The following is a 12,500-nucleotide window of genomic DNA, read 5'->3' on the forward strand; positions in this document are numbered from 1 at the left end:
ACCTGTGTTATTCTCCGCGGAGTTATAAGGTATAGGTTTTTGTCTACGGTAAATAGATTATAATATATATATATATATATATATATATATATATATATATATATATATATATATATATATATATATATATGTGTGTGTGTGTGTGGTGTGTGTGCGTGTGTGTGTGTGTGTGTGTGTAAATATATATATATATATATATATATATATATATATATATATATATATATATATATATATATATATATATATATATAAAACACACCTATGATCTGATAATATCTATAATCCAAGGAAGAAGGATTCAGTTTCGATAGAAAGAACGTACCGAAATGCATATCGCCTCATGGATTAGGTTTTCTTCTATCATAATTTCTTAGGCGATCATGTGCCTTTCTTTAGCTTCCTCTGTTTGTAGAATATCGAAGCAATTAAATACAAAGACACAAACTGTACAAAGAACTGATAATCACTTTCCGTGATAGGATGAACATCTTGACAAAGAATGTGGACGGGAGAAAATCCATCCCGTGATGTCACCCATCGTCTTCTAAGGTACAGCCACCGATGACAATCTCAACAAGGATCGATACTCAAAAGGACCTCGTGATGATTCCCAAGTGAATCTCGAACAAGGACAAAGAGCTCTTGCCGCTGAAAAGATTCTCTCTCTCTCTCTCTCTCTCTCTCTCTCTCTCTCTCTCTCTCTCTCTCTGTGCCATTTGGCAGTCGATTGTCTTTTGTTTCATTATCTGATCCATGGCGTGTTCACCTTAGCTCGTTCCCCTTGGCTGTCATCTCTGCCACAAAAGCTCTCATGGAAGAAGAAGAGCATCCGGTAGGAATAGCGTCCATCACTCGGTTATGAAATGGAGGCGCCGATTGGAATTCTGAGACACGACCTAATAAAAGGAGCTTTCTCAGACGAATAAGAAAAAATGAACCTTTTGTTATTGGAAAAAGGCACATCCGTCTAATAAGGACATATCAGTTTGTTAGCTCACTTGCCATATAACAGTGTTTGATTCTTTTTCACCGAAATACAGCTATATTGAAAGTTGAATTTGTTTTTTGTCTATTTTTATATTTTTTTATTCATTTACTTGACTCGATTTAGTTTAGGATAATAACTTTTTTCATTTTCATAACTGAGTCTCGTGCAGCTAGACCACAAGACACTTCCTTCTATCGAACGATTTCATAATAGTTAAGGACCATTTACAGGATTCATTCTTCTCCTGCTTTACTCTCATTCTGAAATACACATACATACACTCACGGTAGCCAGCGCTCATACACACGATCTCTCTTTCAGGATCTTACAGGACTCGCCCAGAAAATTCAGTGCTAAATTTTCTTCTGAGCTCAAAACATTTTTTTATCACACGCTTTATAAATTTTGCATGGAGGGTTTAACTCTTTAAAACAAACAGTTAATAAGAATTTTAGTATAATTTTATTTCTATTTAAACCCGCACACACCCAAACTTTCAGTCATTTATTATTGGAACTCTTGGTTACAGTATTATAAGAATTTGTTTTTCCTTTAAGAGATTTAAGTGACTATATTTTGAATAAATTTTTATGTTTGCCTGCGTATATCTGCATTATATAGCATCACAACAGCACCAGTAATTATCTGTTAACATGTAATTAGCAAATCGATGGTATAATCAATTTACCATGAAATGAAGAATATTCAGTTATTTAATTATAAAGTATATCCCTTCAGAGATAATTAGATCTAATAACGTATGGAAACAAAGAACCATAATAACGTTTAGCTCAATTAACGACGCGGGGAAGAGCAGTAAAAGAAGGGATAAGAATAGATGAGGATGAGAATCTGTAATTCATTTACTGGCAAAGCCACTACCAATTCATCATCATTGGCGGTTCGTTTGCGATATTCTCACGTGAAACATATAATTATCAATGCTGTTTATTATGAGGTGTTAGTTTTTTCCCAAGACAAATACAGGGATTTATAAATGGCGCTCATTACATGTAATACCGTGGCTCTTATACAGTGCTATTGAGTCTCGCCTAAGCATATGTGGCTACACCAGCCATATAAATAAGTGTTTTGCCTTGGTGTTAAAGTCTTCCTTTCTAACGCTTCTCCACCATATCATTAAGGGAAGTGAAAAAATAATCAACAACCCATATAAATATTATATTTAGACTAATGAAACTTTGAGCATTTGTTTAAGTGTAGAAGAAGTTTTGATCGTAAATTAAATCAATTTCATTGAGTAGAATTTTATATATAGGTGTTTTTGTTGCATTTTTATGGAATGTTTGAAATCTTAAAATTTTTTATTTCATATCCTTTCGCATTTTCCCCACTTACGTATGTATATTTAAAAAAACATATTATATGAACTTACAAACGTCTGTCATCATTAAAGATATAAAAAATATATATATTTATTTAAATTACATATAAAGTTCAAATTTAAATCCATGGAAAAATAAATAATGCACAAAAATTTATTTCAAATGGGAAAGATATTCTATACAACATGGATTACTTTTTACATTTTTTCTGAAATGTTGAAAAATGTAGGTTTTTTCGTATCTTCGAAGTATCTCATCATATCCTACTACTCTCAACATGTCACATGTATGCTGCGGAAACAAAAATGTCTTACTTTGTTTATTTGGTTCTTTATCAAATGAAGTCCATCTGTTTTTACAAGAATCACATTCTCCATCCTAAATCTGGCTCTTTCAGGAATTGGTCCTTTCCAGACACGCTGAGAAGTTTTTCATCAAGCTTTCTGTAAATCTCCTTACATCTCACTTGTAACAAATACATCATATCTATAGGAATTAACAACACTCCTTAAACAATTCAGACTAAAATTCATCCGGTTACGGTCAATTTTCATCATTGCTGATATGAATATTTAATTACTTTATTCACGGAAACAATCATTTCTCCGTATCACGAACTACCAACGTAGGATCACACACGGAATATGACCGTGAACTTTCGTTGAAAACTATGAATAATCATGAGATGAAGCCTTAAATTTTGCATCGATGTATATATGATTTTTTAACTAGCCAAGGAATTTCCTAACGATTAATCTCAACAAATTTCATCAAAATCGCCTTATCATAACTCCCTCAAGATATATTGCTAATATCCAGACGCACTCATGGTATAGGTGACAACTTATACATACCTGTCGGAATTAGTCTTGGAGAAAATAACTATTCGGTAGACCCAGACGAAGTGACTGTACACAGTGTTTATCATACAAGAACTTCCATTACCCTTCCACCGATTGTATCATAACTGTGTTAGCGGCTGCAGGGCGCATGGAAATTTTGCACTGTAAGTTTTGTACTCACAATTTGAACGTAGTCATTATTTTGTGTCAAATAAGCATTTTTAGTTATTTGTTTATTGCATTAGCCTATATATATATTATATATATAGATATATATATATATATATATAATATATATATATAGATATATATACATATATATGTATATACATTAAGCTACAACTATCCTTTAGTATCCAATTCACTCTACCTCGGAATTAATATATTTTCGCGGTAACATCACTGAAGTCATGGTTTCTCCACTGTGCGCTGGTTCGAATCCATGAGAGGACGAAAATTCCCCTTCGGTTAACATATAAGAAATATATGAATATATATATATTATATATATATATATATATTTATATATATATATATATATATATATATATATATATATGTGTGTGTGTGTGTGTGTGTGTGTGTGTGTGTGTGTGTATGTATGTATATAGTGTGTGTATGTGTGTGCGTGCACGTGTTTGTTTTCATCTTTAGTTTAACAGCTTGTCTGTCTGTCTATCTCTTCATCTGCCGGCCTCTCTCTCTCTCTCTGTCAGCTGGGCTCTGTGAATACTAAACGAAGTTTGATGCTACGCGGCAGGAATAATATGCTGTGTGACGCTTTGAAATTCATCTTATTTTTATTTGAAGACTGGGCACTTTCTCTTAGAGACTGCTGAAAAAGTTTTTCTTGAAGTTTCAAAGTCTCCTAGTTAAAACAGATCAACAGAGCGTGACAGAGTTAGATCTTGTAATACGAATAGATATACTATTCAGATTAAATGAGCCAAAATGCTACTGAAATTAATTCCTATGTTGTCATTGCACACAATTTGTTCAGCTAGTGAGAGTGCCTTTTGATCATTGCATGCTCTCTACTCAGGACTTTTGTTTACTAAACAGTAATTTAAGGCATTTGTTTACATATCAATTTATTCATTATGATCTGTTGTGCACAAACAATACAAAGTTTGACTCCATTATATTTGCTCTTTCCTTTCCTTTTTCATATTTGTGATTTTTTTATCACATAAATATTTGATGATGAGTATTGGCCTTTAATTATCCTTCTAATAAAACACAATCTTCATTATGAATGCTGATAATAACCCTTACGAATGATACATCCAATAATTTACAGTACCTTGCGTATGGGTACACATGTCCAGAAACCCATGAGAATTTGCATTTTCTTGTGAATGTCACAGAGTTTTATGCGTTTCACCATGCTTAAAATATTTATTTACTCAAAACACGTACAACACATATTTTATGGCGTAGGATAATAAATACACACGTACGTATACACACACACACAGACACACACACATGTATACATATATATTTATATATATATATACTATAGTTATATATATATAATATATATATATATATATATTATAGAGAGAGAGAGAGACGAGAGAGAGAGAGAGAGAGAGAGAGAGAGAGAATATTTTGGTTCTGAGAACAACAAAGAATAGTTTTGAAATTCAATATTTTTCATTCTTGAGACACGAATGTCTTTCAATAACGCGAGGAGAAATATTTATCGTTTAACTTAGCAAACTTATTTACATCGTGGCTTTCTTTTGCTGTCCAAAAAAGTGTTATCCCAATGAAAAAACAACCAACAAAACAGGCTGAATCAGAGCGAAGAGAGCGAAGCAAAATCGAAACAATTTCAATCGGTCTCCATCCAAACAACCACATCCTTACATCACTATTCACTATACTATGTTACCCTCCCGGTAACGATCAACTCACGCGCTAAGCTGATGACAATGGTCGAAGAGATAGGGCTCGTGAGATTGGAGTTGGCAGCAAAGCACGTATACCGTCGACCGTGATAGCTTCTGGTGAGACCTTTCAGAGTAATGCTGTTGACTACCGCCTCATTCTTCGGATCTACTGTGAACGAGTCATCGATCATCATGTCCTCTTCATACCACACTACTCTTGGAGGAGGCCACGCTGCAAAATAATAATAAAAGTAATTCTAAGGAGCATTATCCTAAAATCAAAGGCCATAAAGATTTCAGCTGATAAAAACAAATAAATAAATACAATAAAATCTTGCAATTTAGGTTATTAACTGACCTCTGTTTAACAAGATATATACGCAGTCTTCATCATGATATATATAGCATGTAGAATATCAGAGTATGAATAAGCCAATTAGTTAAAGACTTTGTACTTATCATTTACAATTTACGAGCTTATTGGTGCCCTACCCTCCCGATCCCCCACCTACCCCACCCCCACCCAGGGCGAACACACAGGTTTGCAGGAGAAGAGTTTTTATTATTACTGATGATGTACCTGAGCGAGTGTAGCAAACGAGGGTCGGTGAATCTCCCTCCCGAAAAGGTCCGGCTTCATTACTAACGTCTGTCTTCCTCTCTTTGTCCAGGAGCCAAGCAACGTCGACACTCGATGGTGGCACTGGAGGGGGAAAATGTTATTCTTAATTCACCGATGTGTGCAAGGAAATTTGTGTTCTAAAATAAGCTCTAGAGAACGTCTTACAATTATGAAATCCCTAATATTATACTCATAGGCATTAAGAAGGAAATCTGGGTGCATAGATTCCTTTTATGAAATATGGACTATATATAGCAAAGTCTACCCAGCTTTGCAGCTAAGCCCCGCCCACTGTTTACATCCTTGAAGCTGATTAGTTAGCAATAGTTTTGAAAAGTCGGTTAATCTTTGGCTCTTTTCATCCTCATTCATTCCGCAATGGTTGTTTTACCAACAAAACACGTTGTGCTGATGATCATAAGGAAACGTTAGATTATCCCTTGAAATAAAAAAAGAAGGAAAATGCTGCATTGTTGCGCTTCGTAAATGAGGTTCGCCTGAATATTGAGGTGATAGAGGGAATGTCTGCGTTCGAATCGGTACACTCGAATCACTGGACAATGATAATTACCGTCTGATATTGTCTAGCGTGTTCACCATTCTAAATTTATACATGAAGACTATCTCAGAGCTATACAGACTGGTATTTAATATGGATTTCAGGAAATTTTGCTACATTTTAATTATCTTAAAATCGATTTCATAGGAATCGTTTAACATTCCGAGGGATGAAAAGCAGTAACTGCACTCCACAACACCAGAATATGCCTTTATTTAACTTAAAGTTGCAGTATGATAGGCTGTATGAGTCATATTGGTTATAATTAGCTGAGAATTGTCTTAAGGACATAATCTCTTTCGAAATAACTGGATCATAAAAAAGCCGTATAGCTATGTATAATGTCCCCTGTCTTTTTGACGGTTTATGCAGCTTATGCAGTTTGAATTATAGGCCGATCTTAAATTCAGACGTTTTATTGTGCTTCTTGTTGTGGTTATTATTGTTTTTATTACTGGTGTTATGGTGCTTGTAGTGTCTTAGAAAATATTTCATATGGTGATCTGACATTGCAGAATTAACATAGACCTGGTCACAAATCACTGGTATAAAGAATTATCAACAGGTTCTTGTTAATTAAAGTTTAGTCATTTGTTTTAGTTAAAAGTAATCGAGATCCTTATAAATATAGTCTACACTAGAACATTCTCCTAAAACAGAGAGAGAGAGAGAGAGAGAGAGAGAGAGAGAGAGAGAGAGAGAGAGAGAGAGAGTGAGAGAGTGAGAGTGAGAGAGATAGAGAGAGAGATATTTTCTAACTATTATGTATTGTTTTGTTTAACAGGGTAATCTACAAGGATGCCCATAAAATCAAGTGATTCACGTCTAATCGCAAACCGGTTTAGATAATCTCATACGTAACTTTTTCAGCATTTTTTTTCTTGCATTTCTATAAGTATCTTTTGATGCCTTCCTACCATAGCGTCTATTTCCACAGAAATGAAACAGCAGCCTTATTTATTCATCACAATAATATAATTTATTATCCCTTTTGTAAATATATTTACAGTATAGTTCATTGAGGGCAGTTTGATCATTGTGTGTAAGGCTGAGAGAGTCTGCATGCACCATTAGCAACGTGCCCACAAGTTATACTTTTTTAAGTGGCGTTACAATTACTATGGTCCTCAATCCATATATGTGGTTGCCTTGCAATTGAATTATATATATGAATATATATATATATTATTTATATATATATAATATATATATATATACTATATATATCATATATATATTATATAGATATATATATATATATATTATATATTATATATATATATATATATATATATATATGTATATATGTATGTATGTATATTGTGGAGATGAAACTAATATATTATTTAAAAGCTATTCTATTTCCTACAGATACGGGCAGAAAACTATATGCAATAAAAAATTGATTGTAGTCCCATTTACTGACATTCTCAAAATATAAGGATTTGAAGTGTTGACCTATGTCCTGGCATTGCCTCTCAATATAAGAGTTTGACGATTGCCTCAAAATCATGGGCGTCATCTATGGGGGAAACGGGGGGCGACATACCCCCCCACCCATTTTTTTATTCACGTTGGACATCGTATCAATTTTCCCCCTACTTTTTTCCTCCAAGTGTTATATAGCAGATGTTGGAAATGAGGCTATAAATAACATTATAAAATATATACTCAACACAAACAAGTATGACATATCTAAATAATAAAGAAATTTATTATTTAATTTTTCACCAGGTTCGTCAGATTAATCGTTCATTTAAATTTTGATTGACGGATCATATTGTTTACATGTGAGGTCTCCAAACGCCAAGGCTTGTAGCAGCTGCCTGTGAGTTTATTATTTTTCTTGTATCTAAGGCTTTGATTTTCCTATGAGACATAATTGTTCTACAAATATATTATCTTTTAAAGTTAAAACTAGCAAAATGGTAGACCTGAAAATGGAATGGCTCAGTTTGGAGGTTACACTATCGCTAAGTTATAGCCCACAAGCGATACACTGCTGGACAAGCTTCTTCCAATATATAAATAATTCACCATAATTTCAGTCAAGGACTGCTTGGCTAATTGATTGTTGGTATTTCACCTATCATTCTGAAATTCAAATCGGAGTCAGTCAAGAAATATCCAAAACTTTCAGATACCTTAAAGCAAGAAATTTATTTCTTCCATAATCAGTTCAATTGTGCATCGGTTGAGGACTACCGAAAGGCATTTGCAAATATGGTGCCCGAAGTCCGTAGAATATTCCTTCAGGTCGAACACAGCAAGTTCAGGTGAGGCTGAACGGTCATTCAGTGCACTTAGGCGCATGAAATCTTGGCTGCGTTCCAAAAACGTTCTAACCTTCTTATGAGCTGCCATGTTCACCGATAACGTCTTACTGCAATTGACCCTCAAGCCAGCTAATAAATTTGTAAACAAAGTAACAGACACACGGGCAAATATTTTTAGCAATTTTTAATGCACCAATATTTTTGTGGCTCTAGCTATAGGGAAGTAATTGCAAAAATGCGTTAATCCTCGAAGGATGCCCGCAAATGAATTGCCTCCATGCATCTCTGTCCTCCACCACTACTTCTCTTATCAACCAGTTATGTTATTGTTTGCAAAATTTTCATTTCATACATTCAACAAGCAATTACTACAATATTCCCCCGTCTACAATTTCCCTTGCTTTTCCGCTATACTGTTGCATGTAGTCTATTCTCATTCTTATCATTCATTTATTTACTACCTCTTTTGCTACCATCATAACCATAGATATTAAAATCCACATTGGAGTAAAAAGCTTTAACTGTTACAGGACACTCTTATTTTAGACTCTCAATTGAGTGCTATTAAAACGATAATATACTGCACTATAAAATAATAATCTTATTTTTCTCCTTATTACGTATACCGTCAACGTTTTTAATATTAAATACTTATTGTAGTCTCTACAGACTTAAGTAGAACTGTATATTGAGGAGGATGTCACAGAAGACTTGTACGGTATTTTAGCCAGTCTGCAGATTGTGGACTTACAAACTTGTTGACTAATTAATATTGATAAATCAGTCTTCCTTTTCCCTTAATATCATCCATATTCCTATTTATATGGCTTCGCTCGTCAATATCAACCGTATAATTGCCAGAATGTCCCCCCTCTTTTAGAAACCAGATGAAGCCCTCTCAAAATATAAGAATTTGAAGTATAGGGCTATGCCCTGTCATTGCCTCAAATATAAGAAATCGTCGAGTAGGTACGTGCCCTGTCATTGCCTTAAATTATAAGAAATTGATGAGTAGGTACATGCCCTGTCATTGCTTCAAATTATAATAAATTGACGTGTAGGCCTATGTCCTGCCATTACCTCATAAAATAAGAAACTGACGCGTAGTACTATGACCTGTCATTGCCTCAAAATATAAGAAATTGGTGAGTAGACCTATGCCCTGCTATTGACTCAAAATATAAGAAATTGACGTTTAGGCCTAATCTCTCAATTATATTAACATAATAATTTAATATCGGAACTGGCTTCATAACTCTATTCTTCATTTCAATTAAAGTGTTATACTGTGTGGGGTCGCTTATGAAGGCCAACACAAATAAAAAAAAAGCAAGATGCTTCTGTAAAAAAAAAAAAAAAAAAAAGAATTTAGACTACGCATGATAAGACATAAGATGAGCAGACAAAATGATCCAAAGCCTTCACAATAATATATGCCTGAATATATCTTTTATCAGTGATATCAATTGCATACTTCACAACTCCGGGAACACAAATCTGTGGTGACATGACTCATGCACAAAACTCGACATTACCGAACGGAGTCCAATCCGTACTGGTAATCATTTGGACTGTTAACTACTGTGACGTCATTCCTCCTTCAGGAGCTAGCAAATCACTGGCGGGCAGTAGGCGGGGCTTGGCTGCCAGACTAGGTGGACTTTGCTATTAATTTTTCTCATATAAGTGACACATAAGGGGCTTTTCCACTTATCGTTTAACTTTAATAGGCAAGACAGCCGTCTTTTATTAAAATAATAACGCTAGTCTACTTGCACTATAAAGAACTTCTGTTACTAAACAAAAGAGTGGTGAAGTAACTAGAATAGGTTTTGTTTTTTATTACTTAAAAATAATGACCATGAATGAAAGTGCTGAAAGAGCTTAGACCTTTTCACATAACGTAAGTTGCTAGCAAAGAAATAGTGTATGAATCGAAGTATAAACAAGAGGCTGTGGGTTAGCTTGTAAAAAGAGTAATAACTACAAGAATGAGTGACATCATCCTCAACCTACCTACAACTGTGAGATTAACTCGAGCGTTTCTCGTGGGGGTGAGTAGGAAGTCCACTCTGCACCGGTAGATGGCGGAGTCTTCCAATTCTACATCCCTCAGAACTAGGCCTCCTGAGGACTCGGAAGAGGGTTCCTCTACTACGTGGTCTTCAGAATACCCTGCCCGTAATACCGGGTAATCTGAGAAGTCAGTGCCAAAGCTGAACTCTCTAGGGTAGGCATAACCTGTGGCAGGTTGGGTACATTCCTCCATGCCCACATTCACGCCCGCAAGATGGAGGTGAGCTCGGCAAGCTGTGGAAGAGCTGTTGTCCCTCCAGACCTGAGGTCGACCTCCCGCTTGTTCCCGATAATCCACGCTGCAAAAACAAGAGTCAGTGGATTTGGGGATTAAAAATATTGTTTCTTTTTCCTTGAATTTTATGTAACACATTTACAGTTTCCTGGTATTCTATGTCTCTCAACTTGGTATGCATTTATAAAATTAGGTTTCTACGAGTATTTGTACACATTATGCAGTTAATATGTATGAAGTAATGTATAAAAATTAATATTTCGGGCCAGAGTATTCGTCATAGTTGTATAAAAGTACTTCACAAAGTCAGTAAGACACTAAGGTTTCCAAAATTAGAATTATAATTGTTTTGGTTAAGAGAACGAATGGAATAATGAGGAACAGAAAACAGGTTTATTTTACTTACAGTTGAACGAATAGAGTATCACCACACAGAAGCACAACGTGTTCTTAACAATTTCAAGCTATTATATATAATAATAATAATAATAATAATAATAATAATAATAATAATAATAATAATAATAATAATAATAATAATAATAATAATAATAATATTTAGGTAGAACACCCTCTTTCAAACATGTTCTATTGAAGGAGATTGCTGCTTCAGCTGCATTTATTTTATAGAAGTTCTTTTTATTCTTATTATAACGGCTTTTTCAGTACTATCTAGGTTCTGCGAGTAACGCGCCTATTCGATACACATGAAAAGTCAAGATAAACGAATTTTACGAAGTTCATTTATGTTGAAAACTTGAGTACAATGTCCGTAGAGTAACTCTATTCTAGGTACAATACACATCCAAGTGAATATTTTTATGCCGACGTTTCTTCTGGATTCGACTAGATTTTTTCAAGGCTGTGGTTTTGAGTGGAGTGATGACATTTTCGTTGCTACCCTAATCTATAGTCGGGGGGTCAGCAGGGGGTATCCGCGAGCTGAGTTTTCATTGGTCGGGGGTGAGGTGCTTCTCTGCTATTGGCGGCTGAAAGGAATCTTCACGCTACTTTTCAGCGAGAGCTTCAGCGCTGAAAAGTAGCTTGAAGATTTCCAGTCGCCAATAGCAGAGAACAACTGTACCCCCGCCCAATAAAAAACTCAGCTCGCGGATACCCCCTGCTGACCCCCTGACTATAGATTAGGGTAGCAACGAAAATGTCATCACTCCACTCAAAACCACAGCCTTGCAAATATCTGGTCGAATCCAGAAGAAACGTCGCCATAAAAATATTCACTTGGATGTGTATTGTACCTAGAATTGTGTTAATCTACGGACATTGTACTCAAGATTTCAATATAAATGAACGTCGTAAAATTAGTTTATCTTGACTTTTCATATGTATCAAATAGGCGTGTTACTCGCAGAACCTAGATAGTACTGAAAAAGCCGTTATAATAAGAATAAAAAGAACTTCTATAAAATAAATGCAGCTGAAGCCAGGCCATTATCCGTTGCAATAAATACGAATGAAGAATAATAATCATACTAATAATAAAATAATAAAACTAAAAAATAATAATAAAAAAATAATAATAAAAATAAAATAATAATAAAATAAAAAATAATAATATGTTTACTGTTTATACGGCATTCAATTTAAATAGTTTTTTTTCTATTCTTCTTAATAATTTCATTTTATTAGCGATTAAC

General features: G+C 34.5%; 1 protein-coding gene across 2 annotated transcripts in view; it reads right to left on the reverse strand.

The window, feature by feature from the left end:
• LOC135206258 (uncharacterized) overlaps nucleotides 1-12,500 on the reverse strand; it is a 212,169-nt gene that overhangs the window by 83,654 nt on the left and 116,015 nt on the right. For both annotated transcript variants that reach the window (XM_064237674.1, XM_064237665.1), the window contains exons 4-6: nucleotides 10,551-10,909; nucleotides 5,658-5,780; nucleotides 5,103-5,309 (exon numbers count right to left, since the gene is read on the reverse strand). In XM_064237674.1, coding sequence (XP_064093744.1) covers nucleotides 5,103-5,309; nucleotides 5,658-5,780; nucleotides 10,551-10,909 — 689 coding nt within the window. The remainder of the gene's footprint in view (nucleotides 1-5,102; nucleotides 5,310-5,657; nucleotides 5,781-10,550; nucleotides 10,910-12,500) is intronic.

The sequence above is a fragment of the Macrobrachium nipponense genome, chromosome 11 (genome assembly GCF_015104395.2).
Source record: "Macrobrachium nipponense isolate FS-2020 chromosome 11, ASM1510439v2, whole genome shotgun sequence".
NCBI classification, from domain to species: Eukaryota; Metazoa; Arthropoda; class Malacostraca; order Decapoda; family Palaemonidae; genus Macrobrachium; species Macrobrachium nipponense.